We start from the raw sequence: 18866 nt of genomic DNA on the forward strand, positions 1-18866 counted from the left end.
GAGGTTGGGTTGAAGTTGTCAAATACATTCATAATATTTCTCTTCCTGGTTTCTCCCTTCATCTTTTTTTTTCTCCAACAAGCCCCCTCCCCCAGCCGCCGCTGAGGAAGGGCTGACCGTCTAGCTTTCAGAACAAAAAAAAAGGGTGCGACCGTGCGCATGTTAGAATATAACAAAAACATTGACGTTGAACTATACAGACGACTCCAATCATAACTTTGATGCGGCAATATTTATGACCCATCCAATTCTGACACTAGTCTATAACACATGTATATGGCTTGCTGCCATTCACACATTGCAGATGCCTTGGAGAATTGCCCAATTTGAAAAGGCGCTACTCGCATATGCAAATAACCAGCTCATGACAGTAAGGCAAAGAAATTACGAGAACCGAAACACCATTTGAAATGTAAAATTACATGTTTATCGTCAGTTGCCACCCCAAAAGCAGAAAGGTAAACCAACCATGACATTCAATGAGACCCCCCCCCCCCAAAAAAGTGCTTCCCTTAACTGTCCTGTGGTTCCAATTAAATATGACCTCTAATTCATTAGAATGAATGATAATTTAAATGTGGAAGGAAATACTTAAAGTATGTGTTGGAATGATGTGGGCATACCATAACAGAAGGTTGAATATTATCACAGGTACACACTCAAAGTAAACCTGATTGGCCAGCTCAACCAATGACATGTTCTACAAATAAATAGAAAGCATTTTTATATATTTTTAAACAGGCAGATGTTTTTCCTCCAATTTATGCTTGGCCCACAAATGTAGGCAGAGTCAACATTTGGGTATGCGTTAACAGAATATGCATTTAAGTGAGTGTCACAGTCCAGTGACAATAACAAATCAGGCAATGCCACAAATGATATCTGACCTAGCAGCTCATTGTTCAAATATGCAGTATTCACATTCTCCTGCATTTTCAAAGGCACATGTTAAGGCTTCAGCAATCTTAGTTCAATACGCACAAAGAGAACAAAGCCATTGTGATACATTTTTTTATTGAACATTTTATTTATTCTGTGCTTTTATAACTTAATAGCACATTAACAAACTGAATCTCTACCACCTACCCCCAAATATGTGATAACGTGATTCAGAAGTGCTTCTCTGTTCCAGTGACTGGCAGAGGGGGGAGGGACGCAGTAAAGAAAAAAAAGAAGCGGTGGGCTCTCAAATCTTACCTTAATTCCTTGCATCATTTCACCTTTTCAAAAAAACGCATTGGAGAAGGTGCGACAGAAGGGACCTCATGCCTTCTCAAATACTGTTGAAAAGGAGGCAGGCGAGCCAATGGGATGCAAATAATCATGGAAAGATGAATTGAGATTCAGAAAGGCACACCCAGCACTTGCTGTTCCCCCTGTAACACTCCAGTCACCTTTCCAGACAGGGCAGGCAGTGCCACCGACTGACCCAGCCGTAGGGAGGACATTGTTTGAGGGTACACGCAGGGCAACTCCACAATCAAACATTGAACTTGTCACCCCTTTCTCAGTGCAGTTCAAATCCATGGGGGGGGGAAATAAAACTACCAGGACACGACAAAGACGCGCGCCATTACCCTCGTTTCACAGCTCTACTACGTCTGACTGCGGCAGTCCACACTGAAACATTAAGATACAACCTTGCCCTTACCAAGAAAACAAAATCATATTTATGTACAGGTAGAAGAATCAGATCCATTCCTACAGTCTGTACAATGTTGGGCCTATAAATTATTTACTTCATCTTTACTGCAAAAAAACATAGAAAAACATATCCCAAAACATGCTGCAAAAAGAAAAAATTCTAATAGAACTCAGTCTTTCCCTTAAGTTGAGGCCTCTTCAAAACTCTTAACAGTGACTTCAAGGTTTAAGACAACACATGGACACACTCCTCGTTCTCCAGGATCTGTGCTTAGTCTTAAATTAAAGTCCACCTTTTTTGTTAATGGGGAGGTGGAGAAAGGAGGGGGGAATGAAGTCTTCCATTATCCAGCATTCTGGTTGTATGAAACTCTCCTCAGGGCTTGAACTCCAGTTCATCTACACTTATGACCTTAGCAGGCATGGAAGGAAGGGGCTGCTGCAGCACATCTGAGCCAAACCACTTAGACAGACCAGCTCCCTCCACACCAGTGGGGCTACCCCCATGTTGCTGGGAGTGGCTCGTCCGGTCAGGGCCGAGGTTCTGCGACTGGTGGCCTGGGACTGATGGATGCACTGGGAGGAGAGAGAGAGAATGAAATTCATCAGTAAAGGTCATTCGGAACATGAGGAAACTAATGTCCTTAAAAAAGGGATCTACTGTGCCAAGATTGTGGTGCCCTCATCTCTGCATAAACACTAGTAAAACAAATGCAAAACGGGTGTTCATGTTGAACAACGGCAGACTGAACAGAAAATGTCACTCACTTGGTCTCGGTTGCTGCTGCATTAGCTGCATGTGATTGCTGGCTCGGGGAGGTAAGAGGGGGTGTCCTGTCGCCCCTAGGGGGTAGAGGGTTGTCCTAGCAGGGCAGGGGGCAAACCCTGAAGCTGAGTGAGGTCAACGTGCTGTGGAAATATGCCTAGGATGGAAAATGAAATGTCAGTGAGCTCCTCAGTAGTTCCCCACACACCTCAACCATACACTGCAGGTAAACTCATCCTGAAAACAAACTCCAACTATAGTTTTTCTAAATACCCATGTAATATAGGCACGAGTGTCATTTTCAATAGGCCAACTCATCTTGGCACTATAAAACCTGTCATGTGATGGCTTAGAATAGCTAGGTACTGTAAACAGGTAGACAAGTACTAACCTGCCTGCATTAGAGCAGGGCCTAGCTGCTGTGGCTGGATGCCCTGGGCCAACATCCTCTGCACAAGGCTGGGATGGAGCTGGGGCGGAGGGGGGCGCACCATGGGCACATGTCCGTGGGATAGCAGTGGTATCGGGTAGATGGGGCAGGGGTGCCCGGCAGAGCCTGGCCTGGGGCGGTCCTGGGAGTGCTGGCGAGCCTGGGAGGCGGCCTTCACCCCTCCCAACTGAGAATCACTACTGCCTATCGCATCCAGAAAAGAGCTGGGAGAGCGCCTGTCTATAACACAGGCGCACAAATGCTACATTAGACAAGACAGTAGCAGAAACAACATTGCACAAGTAAGGAGCAGAGACATGGGAAGTCATCCACCTGATTACAGACACCTGTGACTTTTGACACTATATAAAACGAGTCATCCCGCAGTGGTTGTGATTATACCCTGATGAAGACAGCTTGGCTGTCGAAACGTTGGTATTACATTTTTGCATCTGAGCTCCTAGAGTGTGCGGCTCTTTTATTTTCAAGTTTCTACTCCGCTAGCCAGCACCTCGTCTTAATAGCTGTGCGTTTCTTTTTCTTCTAGATCATCCACCAGGTTTTACCAGAGGTTGCATTCAATGCATTTCCCAAACAATGTCATTACTGACATGCAAAAACAGCAGTTGATGAACGTACCCTCTTGAGAGTGGCCTTCCTTGCTGTCTGGACGACTACCTGGCTCATCTCGACTCTTCTCTTTCGTCTCGTACATCTTACGGATCACAGACGTGGGCACGAAAGATGGTGACAGCTGTACAACACACAAGCATCAGTAGTTAAGTTACTTGACTTACATAGGAGGGCATTAAAATAAAAAATAAAAAGCAACTTAAACCAGACAGTTGATCACTACTGAGCAGATGGGAAATGTCCACCTTAACAGACAAGTGCTTATTTATCAAACTGTTTCCTGAAACCACTATGGGTTTGAGTCAGTGGAGGGATTGAACAAGGTTACAATGTTTTCACTGGAAAAATGGAATGAGTGTTTATTGGACAAGTTCAGGTAGTCCCGCCCCGTTTTGGTTCTCTGGTTGGCGACTAATGAATACAACGCAGACAACCTTTCGACGTACCATGCTGGTGACTGTGTTGCCAGGAGAGTGTCTGCCTGCAGGATGAGTGCCTGGACCAGGGGATCGGTTCATCCTGGGTTGCCGGATAACACGCGTCAATGTAAAATGTCACCCCCATAAATTGTGAAAGATGTCAAATTTTAACCCTACTTCAAAAGCGACAAAAACTCAGTCACCTGTTGTGTTGGTAGACCTTGTTCGGAGGCAGTTTGTTGTAACCGGGCTGGAAGGCGTTGTGGGCATGGAGAGCAAGGTCCTGTTGGTTAATCAGAGCCTCCAGGTCAGCCTGGTCCACAGCCATGGACAGCGCCCTCATCTGGAGGCAAAGTCATAAACCACCAGTTTTTACTTACACCACGAGTCAAACGCATTCCAGAGGGCTGAGTGTCTGCAGGTTCACTCCTCCCTTGTACTTGATGAATTAAGGTCTAATTGGTAAAGAACTCTCCTCACCTGTTTGTCTAAGTCTTAATTGAAAGGGAAAACCAAAACCTGCAGACATTTGGCCCTCCATGGAATGAATGACACCCCATCTCGGGTTTCAGTTTGCATGCCATAATCGTTTGGTTACCAAGACAACGCAAGATCTAACAAAGGGTGTTGCACCATAAAGAATTATAGATTTGATGTGCTTCAGATAAGGTTTACTATAAACAACATCTAACCTGTTGCTGGTGTAGGGTGGGTCCATGTCCAGGGCTGAGGGATCTATGCATATCTGGGAACTGCTCCCCCATCATGGGCGCCGCACCAACAGGGTACCCTGAAACTAGACCAATCAGACAAATCACTTAAAAGTGAAGGAGCACAAAAACATTTAGGAGCACAAAGAAAATAAGAGGGATAAATGTTTATGATAAAACATTATTGGAGTGTTTCATGCTCAATAAAGTACAACGTACCCTCAAATAGTCACTTAGGTGAGACAAATGTTCAGCTGCCCCTTTAAGGGGTGGCCATCACTGTGGCAACAGAGGGACTCAAACATCTGAGATCAGCAGTGTTGGAAACAGTGACTGTCGCTATATTTTGTGAGTTATCAGACTGCACCAGCCACTTAACGGTCAAATATTCAAGAGACAAATTCAGCTACTTCTCAGGCTGCTTTTGGGGTAGTTTAAAAATAGCATTTAGTGATTTTTCACACAATTCTTCAGCAAACGAGTGGGAGAACATGTCTGGAGAAGTTTCACACAATTCTTCAGCAAACGAGTGGGAGAACATGTCTGGAGAAGTCACAGCAACTGTGCACGTACAGGAAGGAAACAAGGGTGGGGGGGGGGACGCATGTCGGGGACCGCCGCAAGGCAAATGGGTTTTGCCGTGACGATGTCACAGCACAACGTCACCTAATCAAGAGCCAGGAGACGATTTCGCTGAAAAATATTTGGTAACATTGGAGATTAGATGCACCGACGTCTCTTTCCTAGCAGTTGAGAAAGGTCGAACAAAGATTGACAAACAATTTAACGTTAGCGTGTGAAGAAAACGATGTAAACTGCCAAGAAACACTAAAGTCACTAATAGACTTTCAAGTAAATTCAAACGTCATGCCTGTGAGCTTCTAAAAATGAATCTTTCAGGAGAACAGGTTGCTGCACGAGGTGGGATGAGACTACACAGACCAAAAACAAAACGCAACATGTCGTGTTGGTGGTCCCACGTTTCATGAGCAGAAATCATCCAGACACACAAAGCTTGATTCTCAAATTTTGTGCACAAATGTGTTTACATCCCTGTTAGTGAGTATATCTCCTTTGCCAAAATAATCCATGCAAAACATATCAAGAAACTTATTAAACAGCTTGATCATTACGCAGGTGCACCTTGCACTGTTCTGCAACCGCGGAATCATCTAATGGGGGGTGCTGAGGAGTATTTCTGTCTGTAATAAGGCCCTTTTGTGGGGAAAAACTCATTCTGATTGGGGAGCCATGCCCTTCCAAGGCCCACCCACTGGCTGCACCCCTTCCCAGTCATGTGAAAAGCATAGATAAAGGCCTAATACATTTAAATTGACCGTTTTCCTTATTAGGAACTGTAACTCAGTTAAATCTTTGAAACTATTGTTTATTTTTGTTCAGTATAGTTCTGTGATTAGCTACCCGCAATGAAACAAAACCGCAGAATTAGTTTGAAAATAGTCAAGGCAGCAATTTCGTTGCTATAAATCACAACCTCCACGTGCTCATACTTGACTTTTTCGGTTCTCACATCTATATTTATGCGCAAATTCAAAAGTGGTCGCACTGTAGTGCCCAGTTTTTTCTGTAGCTACAGTGTGCCCTAAATGAACACCACCCTTTGCTTCCATATTGATGTAATGTTTACCAGCGGGTGGCCGCATGCGTCCATGGAAGTAGTCAGGCAAAGGTGCCCTCTGTAGGAAGAGTGGAGGCGAGGGCCCCCTGTGCTGAAGACCAGGCCCAGGGGGTGGAGGGGCGTCAGTGCTGCCTAGCACGCTGTGGAGGGTAGGGGAGCCGCTACGGGGAGGGCCCTGGGCACCTAGAAGCTCCTGTAGCAATTATACACACTGCTCAGACAGGACCAACTGAGCCACACAACATAACACCAGCCCCTTATTCCTTAGAAAGCACCCCAACCAGAATGCTACAGCCTATCAAACTCAACACCCACCCTGATAACACGAGCTAGCCCCAAACTACACACCTGGAATACGTTCCTCTGCGATGGGGCAGGCACTGTGGCTTCAGGCAGGGGCACTATAGCAGGATCCGTGGGCTGATTGAGCTGTAACGGGTAGAAGAACGTGGAATCAGACAGCAGTCTTGGTTGTGGACACACCTTTAAAACCGATCCCTCTGGGCATTTTTCACTTGCATAAATGTTTTGGATCAGACCAATTAACATTGACATTGCTACAATGTTGTCAAATATCCAAATACAAGTTACTTAGACATCATCCAATGGAAAATTGAGATTGTAATGACGTATATGTAACAACTTACGACTAAATTCTAACGTTGCAGCAGCAGATGACCAAAATTGCAACATTAATTGATCAGATATGAAAAGCCCATTGGGATGGAGAAGAGCATAGCATGGCTCAGCCAGAGGCAATGAAATGGTCTTGAATGTAGAATGTAGATATCCCTCCATGCCCAGAGACCAAAGTGACAGACCCTGACAAATTCACCAGGGCACAACCCCCCCCCCCCCCCAAATGTCACAGGACATAAGGGTAATCCAGTCTAATTTGATAATGTTATCCTTTAAGGTTAAATATGAACAAATCTTCCGTATGCAATCATTTGATTGACATGTTAGTTCATAGGGGTTCATGTGAATCCAGAACTCTTGGGAAGAACTCAAACTATGCAAATTTATGCCCATCATTTTCCAGACCTAACAACTATTAGTCTAGGAGTTCAGTTATGGTTAGGACGCTAGCTTGCATGCATCATTTGGTTTTGAGAACCTACATGTGATGTAAGAGGCCAAACTTTCAGCAGCACACACGCAAGGGTCAGTTTACCTGAAGCAGCATGCAGCTCAAAGCCGTTATGGTTTACACATCCAGCGTTACCTGAGGCAGCTTGCCGACAGGACAGTCGGTGCTTTCTAAACATCATCCGAGAGCGGCACACTTACGTTGCTGTTCACTTGGTTGGCTTTGGGGTGGGTAGGCAGAGTTCCACTTGCCTTCATGCTGCTGACCAGCTTGTTGAAGGCTGACATGTCAGGGTCTCTGGCCTGTGACCTAGGCGGCCCTGCACTGGGGCCTACACCGCCTGTTAGAGCCTGCTCCAAGTGCTCAGCCATGAAGGGCGTGCCACTGCTGGTGCTGCCTCTGATTCCTCCCCGATGCGGATTCTGGTGCAGTTTCCGATGAGACTGGTGGTTCTGCTCAGAGCCCACCTTTAGCCCCTTCAGGCCTCCCTCCACCTCCTCCAGAGAGAGCACTACACCAGAGTTAGCTAGGGGACAAGATGACTTTACAAGTGTTGGAAAAGCGTACATGTCTTACTGCAAATTCACCATATGACATTAGGCAGCAAGGAAACACGGAACTGTTTAATAAGAAACAATTGTTTTCCCATTACAAAATGTTCTAAGCTCGAATTAAACGACCCCAATGGAAATTAAGTACTGGTCACATGAACAATTGCTACTTACTGCTCTGCTGTAGCCGTTGTTTGTTGACGTTGAGGCTTGAGAGGAGAGGCTTCAGGTCTATCTTGGCCTTGTGTAACAGCTCCAGAATGTCCACCTTGTCCCGGTGCTCCACTGACTGGATGGGGGTGAAGTAGGGGACAGGGCCCACCTGGCTGGGGGAGGTGCAGCGGGGGTCCTGTCCTGAGAAACAGTAAGTAAAAGTTTCCAAAAACATCATTAGAAAACATGCGCAGTCATCAAAACAGAAAGCATCATGGAGTCCTTAGAGGGGTTTGTATGTCATTTCAGAAATTGTGGCTATCAAAAAAAATATGAACAGTCATATCAAAACAGAAACGTTGTGGCTTTATGATTATAATATGAACAATGTTTCAGGGTGGTCCTCCATATGCAAAAGACTGCATATAATGTCACATGTAAAAATATATATATATACAAATATTTAAAAAAAAAACTCATGGCAGTACAAAAGAAGGCTCGCAATTTCAACCAATCACTACACATTTACTGTATTATATGGCTCAATCAAGCCACATGTCAAACTCTCCCTCGTCAGTGCATTTTCCCAACAAATATCCTACATTGCCATGCAAAACAGTAGAAATACAAAAACGGTACATTTTTGTACGCAATTATCACGAATCCTCCCTGCAAAGTCCTGGAGGGACTGTTGAATCCTTGAGGGCAACACATTTGTATTAATCAAAAACATTTATTTCAGAAGCAGCCCTCTTACCAGCCAGTCTCTCCAGCTCCTCATGGGGGGTGGAGCGCAGGCTGGAGGAGCGGCTGCCCGAGGGACTCAGGTTGCTGGAAAACCACCGGCTGAACCGGCTGGCCGAAACAGGGCCCTCCCCCAGAACATCCTCTATCATCTGCAACACAAAACCAGAGGCCAGTCAGATGCAAGCTGCTGGTCCAGAGTGGCAGACTGCTAAAGGGTGGGTGTGAGCAAAGGATGCACTTACGTTTACGGCGCTGTCCATCTGCACACTTTTGGGCTTTTTTTGGATGCATTTTGTCAGTGCTTTTTGATGGTATTGTATTCTTTCTTCATTGAATCTGTACTTTATTTCCCTATCCCATAGCTAATTTCCTTTTTTATAGATTCCTTCACAAGGTATTGTAATAAGTGCTGAATAAACTGGAACAGATGGGCATAAATTTGCATCGACTGAAACCTAACAAAACCACCCTACTGGAGGTAAAAACCTGTTGCCTTACAACGTTTCACTGGAAAATGACAATACGCCAAGAAAACCTTAGAAAGAAACGTAGTCCTGGCCAGGGTGACAATACTGCCGGTACCACCACCCATCCAAACAGGCAAAGGACAGTACCACGTGATAAAATCATGGAACTAACCAGTGTAGGTTAAAGGGATAGTTCACCCAAATTATAATATGTTTCCTTACCCTGTAAGCATTTTGTGGACACGGTATGACAGCAATCTATGCTTTGGTTTGATTTCCATGGTACAGTTTCCACATGCTAACAAATGCTAAAAAATGTGCATGTGGAAACAGTGCCAGGGAAAATAAAGCACGGACTGCCAAAACACTTGGTCCACACACTGCTTACATGTTAAGGAAACAAGTGTAATTTTAGTTAACTATCCCTTTAAACTACACTGAACACTTAAAAGTAAAAGGACCATGTGTAGCCAACTACAACCCAGTGTGTGATGCACTTAGAACACATTACTGTGGATATTAGCCCAGAGAGCACAACTTCTAGCACCCAAAACACACCTTAAACATGCAGTGCTCCCCAGGACTTACAGAGGCCAGTCCTGGCATGGTCTTCTCCAGATTGAAAAACTCATTGAAGTCAAAGTCTCCAGATGTCTGCTCTGGGAGGACCACTGGGTGTGGGACCTCCTGGTCTGCTGTAGAGTGGGAGTCTTTTACTACCTGCTCCGGCTCCTCTGCAAGCCCACCATTACATTCCACTGCAATAGACAGAGTGCAACTTAACATTCAGGGTAGCTTCTTTCCGTAAACTATCCGATGGCATACAGTAACATCATACAGAAAGTACTCTACTGATCATTCGGTGTCTGGAGACCCCCCCAGGAACATACCTGTACATTGTAAAGGTAGAAACATTACTATGCTCATGACCCAAACATTGACCCTCACAGTGTGGTCATAATTCAAAAATAAATGCACCACAAGTCATCAAGGAGCCTATTCAGACTTGCGATAAGTTAATTTGGATATTCTACAGTACTTTTGTATGCTTTTAAGCCAGTAGTTCGGAAAGTAGCGCTCACAAGCAAACTGTCCCAGAAAATCAAAATGTACAGATATGTGCACCACGTTAAGGCTTCCCTCGCTCTACTACGCGTTCATTCAATGGCTGACACTCAAATTGCTGGGGGGCTCACTCACGTGGGTGTAGTGGAAATTGTGCTGCACATCTTCTGGAAAACAGTTGCTTTCAAACTAGGGATTTCATGGCTAATTGAGGTAAGAATGTAATTCTGCTCAGACTACGCATTTATGAACTACACATTCACACAAACAGCTCAAGGTGGGAGGTCAAAAAAAAGAAATACAAGTCCAAGTACCAGTGCATGTCTAACAGACTTCAGTAAAAAAATATTTATAATAAGTGTTTACTTAAGCCCATGTTGTCTACTCATCAAGCCTGAACCAAACAAAAATAAAACATGGCATCCATAACACTGCAAAACTATTGGATCCTTCTGGGGGACAATCCAAAAGTTCAAGTATGAAGAACCCAGCATGACATGCCTTCTCTCACAGAGTCAGTCCTCTTCCTGGACCGCTTGGGTCTGCGCTTGTCCTCCTCCAGGATCTTGTCGTCAAAGCCAATGAGCTCTATAGTCTCGGATTGGCTGGTTGGGCCCCCTGAGAACCACTCCGGCTCCTCTTCCGCTTCGTTCCTTCTCCTCTCACTGAACACACGCTTGTCCCCAAAGTCTCGCTGCAGGAAAAATAAATATATTTGTATTGTAACACAAGTTTGGGGTCACATGGAAAAGGGCATTTCTATAAAAACATGAAATTAGTTGACTATTTCCTATTCATTTTGCAAGACATTGACAAGGTTATAAATGGTTAATTGAAAATGTCCTTCAAACTTAGCTTTCACCAAAGAATCCTCAATTTGCAGCAATTACAGCCTTGCAGACCTTTGGCATTCTAGTTGTCAATTTGAGGTAATCTGAAGACATTTCATCCCATGCTTCCTGAAGCACCTCCCACAAGTCAAGGTGCTCCCACAAGCGACTGTTGGCCACTCATTATATAGACAGAATACCAGCTGACTGCTTCTTACCCAAATAGTTATTGCATAGTTTGGAGCTGTGCTTTGAGTCATTGTCCTGTTGGGAGGAAATTGGCTCCAATTAAGCGCCGTCCACAGGGTATGGCATGGCTTTGCAAAATGGAGTGATAGACTTCCTTCAAGATCACTTTTATCCTTTACAAATCTTCCACCACCAAAGCACCCCAAGACCATCACATTGCCTCCACCATGCTTGACAGATGGCGTCAAGCATTCCGCCAGCATCTTTAAAATAATTAATGAGTCTCACAAATGTTATTCTTTGTTATCTGAACACCTTAAAACGTCTGTCCATAACACGTTCTCTCAATCTTCCTCTGTCCCGTGTGTGTTCCTTTGCCCATCTTAATCGTTTCTTTTTATTGGCCAGTCTGACAATATGGCTTTTTCTTTGCAACTCTGCCTAGAAGGCCAGCATCCCAGAGTTGCCTCTTCACTGTTGACATCGAGACTGGTGTTTTGCAAGTACTATTCAATGAAGCTGCCAGTTGAGGGCTTGTGAGGCATCGGTTTCTCAAACTAGACACTAATGTACTTGTCCTCTTGCTCAGTTGTGCACCGGGGCCTCTCACTCCTCTTCCTATTGGCAGACTCAGTAGCCTCGGTTTTTCGGATGACTGCCTTGCCTGGTTCACCAATTACTTTGCAGACAGAGTTCAGTGTGTCAAATCGGAGGGCATGTTGTCCGGTCCTCTGGCAGTCTCTATGGGGGTGCCACAGGGTTCAATTCTCGGGCCGACCCTTTTCTCTGTATATATCAATGATGTTGCTCTTGCTGCGGGCGATTCCCTGATCCACCTCTACGCAGACGACACCATTCTATATACTTTCGGCCCGTCATTGGACACTGTGCTATCTAACCTCCAAACGAGCTTCAATGCCATACAACACTCCTTCCGTGGCCTCCAACTGCTCTTAAATGTTAGTAAAACCAAATGCATGCTTTTCAACCGATCGCTGCCTGCACCCGCATGCCCGACTAGCATCACCACACTGGATGGCTCCGACCTTGAATATGTGGACACCTATAAGTACCTAGGTGTCTGGCTAGACTGCAAACTCTCCTTCCAGACCCATATCAAACATCTCCAATCGAAAATCAAATCAAGAATCGGCTTTCTATTCCGCAACGGTGTGTTTACGGACATATTCAATCAATCCCTATACCAGTCTGCTGTTCCCACATGCTTCAAGAGGGCCACCATTGTTCCTGTTCCCAAGAAAGCTAAGGTAACTGAGCTAAATGACTACCGCCCCGTAGCACTCACTTCCGTCATCATGAAGTGCTTTGAGAGACTAGTCAAGGACCATATCACCTCCACCCTACCTGACACCCTAGACCCACTCCAATTTGCTTACCGCCCAAATAGGTCCACAGACGATGCAATCTCAACCACACTGCACACTGCCCTAACCCACCTGGACAAGAGGAATACCTATGTGAGAATGCTGTTCATCGACTACAGCTCGGCATTCAACACCATAGTACCCTCCAAGCTCGTCATCAAGCTCGAGACCCTGGGTCTCGACCCCGCCCTGTGCAACTGGGTACTGGACTTCCTGACGGGCCGCCCCCAGGTGGTGAGGGTAGGCAACAACATCTCCTCCCCGCTGATCCTCAACACGGGGCCCCACAAGGGTGCGTTCTGAGCCCTCTCCTGTACTCCCTGTTCACCCACGACTGCGTGGCCACGCACGCCTCCAACTCAATCATCAAGTTTGCGGACGACACAACAGTGGTAGGCTTGATTACCAACAACGACGAGACGGCCTACAGGGAGGAGGTGAGGGCCCTAGGAGTGTGGTGTCAGGAAAATAACCTCACACTCAACGTCAACAAAACTAAGGAGATGATTGTGGACTTCAGGAAACAGCAGAGGGAACACCCCCCTATCCACATCGATGGAACAGTAGTGGAGAGGGTAGCTAGTTTTAAGTTCCTCGGCATACACATCACAGACAAACTGAATTGCTCCACTCACACTGACAGCGTCGTGAAGAAGGCGCAGCAGCGCCTATTCAACCTCAGGAGGCTGAAGAAATTCAGCTTGTCACCAAAAGCACTCACAAACTTCTACAGATGCACAATCGAGAGCATCCTGGCGGGCTGTATCACCGCCTGGTACGGCAACTGCTCCGCCCTCAACCGTAAGGCTCTCCAGAGGGTACTGAGGACTGCACAACGCATCACCGGGGGCAAACTACCTGCCCTCCAGGACACCTACACCACCCGTTGTTACAGGAAGGCCATAAAGATCATCAAGGACATCAACCACCCGAACCACTGCCTGTTCACCCCGCTATCATCCAGAAGGCGAGGTCAGTACAGGTGCATCAAAGCTGGGACCGAGAGACTGAAAAACAGCTTCTATCTCAAGGCCATCAGACTGTTAAACAGCCACCACTAACATTGAGTGGCTGCTGCCAACACCCTGTCATTGACACTGACCCAACTCCAGCCATTATTAATAATGGGAATGATGGGAAATGTAAATATATCACTAGCCACTTTAAACAATACTACCTTATATAATGTTACTTACCCTACATTATTCATCTCATATGCATATGTATATACTGTACTCTACATCATCGACTGCATCCTTATGTAATACATGTATCACTAGCCACTTTAACTATGCCACTTTGTTTACTTTGTCTACACACTCATCTCATATGTATATACTGTACTCGATACCATCTACTGTATGCTGCTCTGTACCATCCCTCATTCATATATCCTTATGTACATGTTCCTTATCCCCTTACACTGTGTATAAGACAGTAGTTTTGGAATTGTTAGTTAGATTACTTGTTGGTTATCACTGCATTGTCGGAACTAGAAGCACAAGCATTTCGCTACACTCGCATTAACATCTGCTAACCATGTGTATGTGACAAATAAAATTGGATTTGATTTGAACAAAGCCTCCTTCACTCACGCTGCCAAGCTTACCCTAGTAAAACTGACTATCCTACCGATCCTCGACTTCGGCGACGTCATCTACAAAATTGCTTCCAACACTCTACTCAGCAAACTGGATGCAGTTTATCACAGTGCCATCCGTTTTGTCACTAAAGCACCTTATACTACCCACCACTGCGACTTGTATGCTCTAGTCGGCTGGCCCTCGCTACATATTCGTCGCCAGACCCACTGGCTTCAGGTCATCTACAAGGCCATGCTAGGCAAAGCTCCGCCTTATCTCAGCTCACTGGTCACGATGGCAACACCCATCCGTAGCACGCGCTCCAGCAGGTGTATCTCATTGATCATCCCTAAAGCCAACACCTCATTCGGCCGCCTTTCGTTCCAGTACTCTGCTGCCTGTGACTGGAACGAATTGCAAAAAAGATATTTAAAAAATAAATAAAAAATATTTTAAAAAAATATTTTAAAAAAAATCGCTGAAGTTGGAGACTTTTATCTCCCTCACCAACTTCAAACATAAGCTAGCTGAGCAGCTAACCGATCGCTGCAGCTGTACATAATCTATTGGTAAATAGCACACCCATTTTCACCTACCTCATCCCCACAGTTTTTATTTATTTACTTTTCTGCTCTTTTGCACACCAATATCTCTACCTGTACATGATCATTTATCACTCCAGTGTTAATCTGCAATATTGTAATTATTCGCCTACCTCCTCATGCCTTTTGCACACATTGTATATAGACTCCCCTTTTTTGCTTTGTGTTATTGACTTGTTAATTGTTTACTCCATGTGTAACTCTGTGTTGTCTGTTCACACTGCTATGCTTTATCTTGGCCAGGTCGCAGTTGCAAATGAGAACCTGTTCTCAACTAGCCTACCTGGTTAAATAAAGGTGAAATAAAAAATAAAAAAATCTGGTTAGGGCCAGTTTGCGCTATTCAGTGAAGGGAGTAGTACACAGCGTTGTACGAGATCTTCAGTTTCTCGGCAATTTCTCGCATGGAATAGCCTTCATTTCTCAGAACAAGAATATACTGACGAGTTTCAGGAGAAAGCCCTTTGTTTCTGGCCATTATTTGAGCCTGTAATCGAACCCACAAATGCTGATGCTCCAGATTATCAACTAGTCTAAAAGACAGCTTTATAGCTTATTTAATAAGCACAGCAGTTCTCAGCTGTGCTAACAATTTCAAAAGGGTTTTCAAATGATCAATTAGATTTTTTAAATGATAAACTTAGATTAGCTAACACAGCATGCCATTGGAACCCCAGGAATGATGGTTACTGATAAAATTAAAATAGAAAGCAGTTTCCAGCTATAATAGTCACTTACAACATTAACAATGCATTTGTGATCAATTTGATGTTATGTTAATGGACAAAAAAAAAAAAGTTTTTCAAAAACACGGACATTTCTAAGTGACTCCAAACGTTTGAACGGTAGTGTAAATACATTTTAAAACACTTGATTCACTGGTAAACATTTAATCTAACACGCTGCTAAATACCATGGGATATTTTACAAGGTGCAATATGCAGAAATCGCACAGCCATTTCCTTTTTGCTTAAAAGTCAACAGTTCCCCTAATTTCCGCTTGTGACAAAACAAGAAATGTATAGTTGAGAACCATTGTACCATCTAAACTGCTGTGAAAAATCCGTAACCAAAAATATTTTATTTTCAGCTGGTGTACAAAACCGAAAGTAAAACGCACAAGAAAATAAACTTCAGAACAGTAAACAGAAATAGCCCAAAGACCAGATAGCTTTCTTTTTTTACCTTTATTTTAGAGTCTTAGAGTTGCTTTCAATGAGAATGAGATCTATAACTCACATTTCTACCCAAATTTGGTCAGGTTACATACTGCAGCTTTAAAGAAGAAATAATGGAGAGTACACAGCTCCTGATGATTGTCAGTTAGATTACCGCAGAACGTATGCCTCCCCTTGAGGCACAAGTAACTGCCATTTTGTGGGGTCGGGACATATAGATAGAATAGCCCTAAAAGGATAAATAGTTTCAATTGAATGCAGATCAGGAAGCAACAGACACTAACCCTGAACCTCTTATCTTTGAAGTCCCGTTCCTTCTCCATGCGGGGTTCCCTCTCGAAGCCTCGCGCCGCCATGATGCGGCCACTGCCAATGCGCCGCGCACCACCCAGCCTGAGACTCTCGTTCTCCTTATTCTCCAGGGGGCTGATGGGGCGGCGGGTGGGTGCTGGCAAAGCATTGCCAACACAGCCCCCTCCAAAGCTACGACGCTGGGGGCTGAGCACCACGTCCAGGTCATCCTCCTTTAGTCGCTCGCGGGGATCTGACGACAGCGTCACAAGGAACAAACATAACATCCACTATATTGCTTCATGTTGTATTTGACAAAGCATATAAGTGTAAGCAATATGGCACTTGTAAGGGTTGCCAAATTCATTTGAGCTCAAAACCACTCAACCCTTAATGAATATGCAATTGATGATTTTAAATGTATGCCACAGGGATTTGAAAATGAGCTTTGAATATATAATATACTACACAACTTAATTACCTGCAATTCTACGTTTTAGAGGGACCCTATCATCCACAAAGTCCTTCTTATATCCATCCACAGGAGAGCTGCACTCTGAGGTGGGGTACAGCGAGGCATGCCACTTCTCGGGGTCCCAAACACAATCACTGTAGCCAAATTTAAGACCAAACCAGAGGGACAAACTCAACAATTAGCATAGAACCAACATGATTGGCTAAGACTAAGCTTTGTAGGGTGTCAAGTTAATCCAAAGTGTGACAAAGTAAAACACTCACCTGTCATATCTTTCAGAAAGACAGTCGGGCCTTTCATTAGAAATTGGGAAATCTTTTATCTCCAAAAGCTGCTCCTGTAAGAACACATTATGTGAACCTAAGTCCATGAAGCAATCCAATAACTTGCACACCTAGCAACTTATACTAGCCATATCTCCCAAATACCTTGGTGTATCTGTAAGGGGATGGTCCTGTTGATTCCTTGACCACTTGGTCTTTCACCACCACTGTGTCACCATTCTCCTGCTCCTCTACACAAGCATCATCCTCTACACAAGCATCCTTTTCCATGACTCTTAGGGGGCAAAAACCAATTTATAGCTTCTGAGACTAGTAGTTGACCTGTTGAAAAACGACATGCTGTTATGACATAACCCTCACAGGCTTAACAAAGGTAATTCTATATTGGTCAGGAAGACACTGCTGATAAAGTACGTGCAAAAACATTAAAACAACATATCGGCACACTTTTAAAATGTAGTTTGTGTAGTAATATCTATACAATAGTGAAACGCAACAAGCTTAGATCAATGAAATTAGTCGAAAAAACTATACCATAGCACATTAAGCACCAAGGTATATTAACGACATTAGCGCAAGGGTTTCGACGTGGACTGGTGATAAAATCCGACTCAACCAATTCGCCAAAGGAAGCTGGCCTGGCAACACGTCATCCATACCGGAGCAGCACAGGCAAACTAAATCATAGCAATAGAGTAGCTAAATAACTGGCCAGAATTAATTAGCAAGCTGTCAATCTACTGGTAGTAGGTTAAATTAGCTAGTATATTTGCGTAGTTAACTAGCTAATTGGCAAAACTGCGTTGGCATATGTAGCTAATGCCTATGTTGATGCCAATTTACAAGACCGGCGTCAAATATTTGATGGACGGCTGACAATTAGCTAAATTACACGACCGTCCTGTTTGGTTTACTGGTAACTAGTAAGCGAATATTAGCTAGTTAGCTGCCAAAACTTCAGTTTAGCTAGTTAGCCTGAAAGGCGACTTGTCGGCTAATCCGATAGCTAGTTAACGTGTGTGTTCGGCTACTCAATTGATAAACGCCGAGTGCATATGCAACGTTAACAAAGCAAACAAACAGGCCATCATATCACTCTGGATAAATTGCAGATAATTATACATGTAGAAGGTAACCATTAACTTACAATGCTGTTTAGAAAACGTTTTGAAGCCGACTCAGAAGCTAGCTACGTTTGCTAGCTAAACTAACTCTATGGCTAGTTAGCCAGCTAGCTTGCTGGAGATAAAGCCTTCCAATAAGTGCGATACGTTTTTCTAAACAGCTAGGGTTGTTATTTTGACAAACAGCCAACGCCCGTGATATTTCTACGAACTGAAATCCGAACGTACACTAGCGTCTTCTTGGGATTGTATTCGAATGTCGAAATATACTTCTCTTTGGTCTCTTCTCTCAGTCGTAGCAGTGATTTTTCTCCGATCACCGCTTCTGAATGAGGGTCCTTCGTAGGATTATATAGTGCCCATCACTAGTGCCTTACTCAAACATAAAATAGTATAAATCATTCATTTAAACCATTACTGTCTTTGACATAGTCTATTTTGACTACGAAATGAATATATATTAATTTAGATGAAATATCAACGACTGCTTGTATTTTACGATTGAGTAATTTCATATCAGGCATTATGTATGGACAACTAATTGTTGACATTACAAAGCGGATCGATGAAAGCCCAAACTGATCGATCGTTGTCATACTTTCAATTGACTT

The 18866-nt window shown here is 44.2% G+C and overlaps 1 protein-coding gene across 1 annotated transcript; it reads right to left on the minus strand.

Annotated features, from left to right (window-relative positions):
* Nucleotides 1-995: 995 nt before the first annotated feature.
* Nucleotides 996-18590, minus strand: LOC124003122 (eukaryotic translation initiation factor 4E transporter-like). Its single transcript, XM_046311187.1, is given in 20 exon segments — nt 996-2220; nt 2413-2499; nt 2502-2567; nt 2802-3080; nt 3480-3594; nt 3920-3992; nt 4096-4235; nt 4585-4688; nt 6251-6434; nt 6590-6670; nt 7532-7857; nt 8057-8236; nt 8793-8931; nt 9838-10007; nt 10816-11008; nt 16366-16625; nt 16854-16981; nt 17111-17184; nt 17276-17452; nt 18279-18590. Coding segments are annotated over 19 exon segments (2925 nt in total). The 5' UTR covers nt 17402-17452; nt 18279-18590; the 3' UTR covers nt 996-2020.
* Nucleotides 18591-18866: the final 276 nt, after the last annotated feature.

Source organism: Oncorhynchus gorbuscha, linkage group LG18 (genome assembly GCF_021184085.1).
Source record: "Oncorhynchus gorbuscha isolate QuinsamMale2020 ecotype Even-year linkage group LG18, OgorEven_v1.0, whole genome shotgun sequence".
Lineage (NCBI taxonomy): Eukaryota > Metazoa > Chordata > Actinopteri > Salmoniformes > Salmonidae > Oncorhynchus > Oncorhynchus gorbuscha.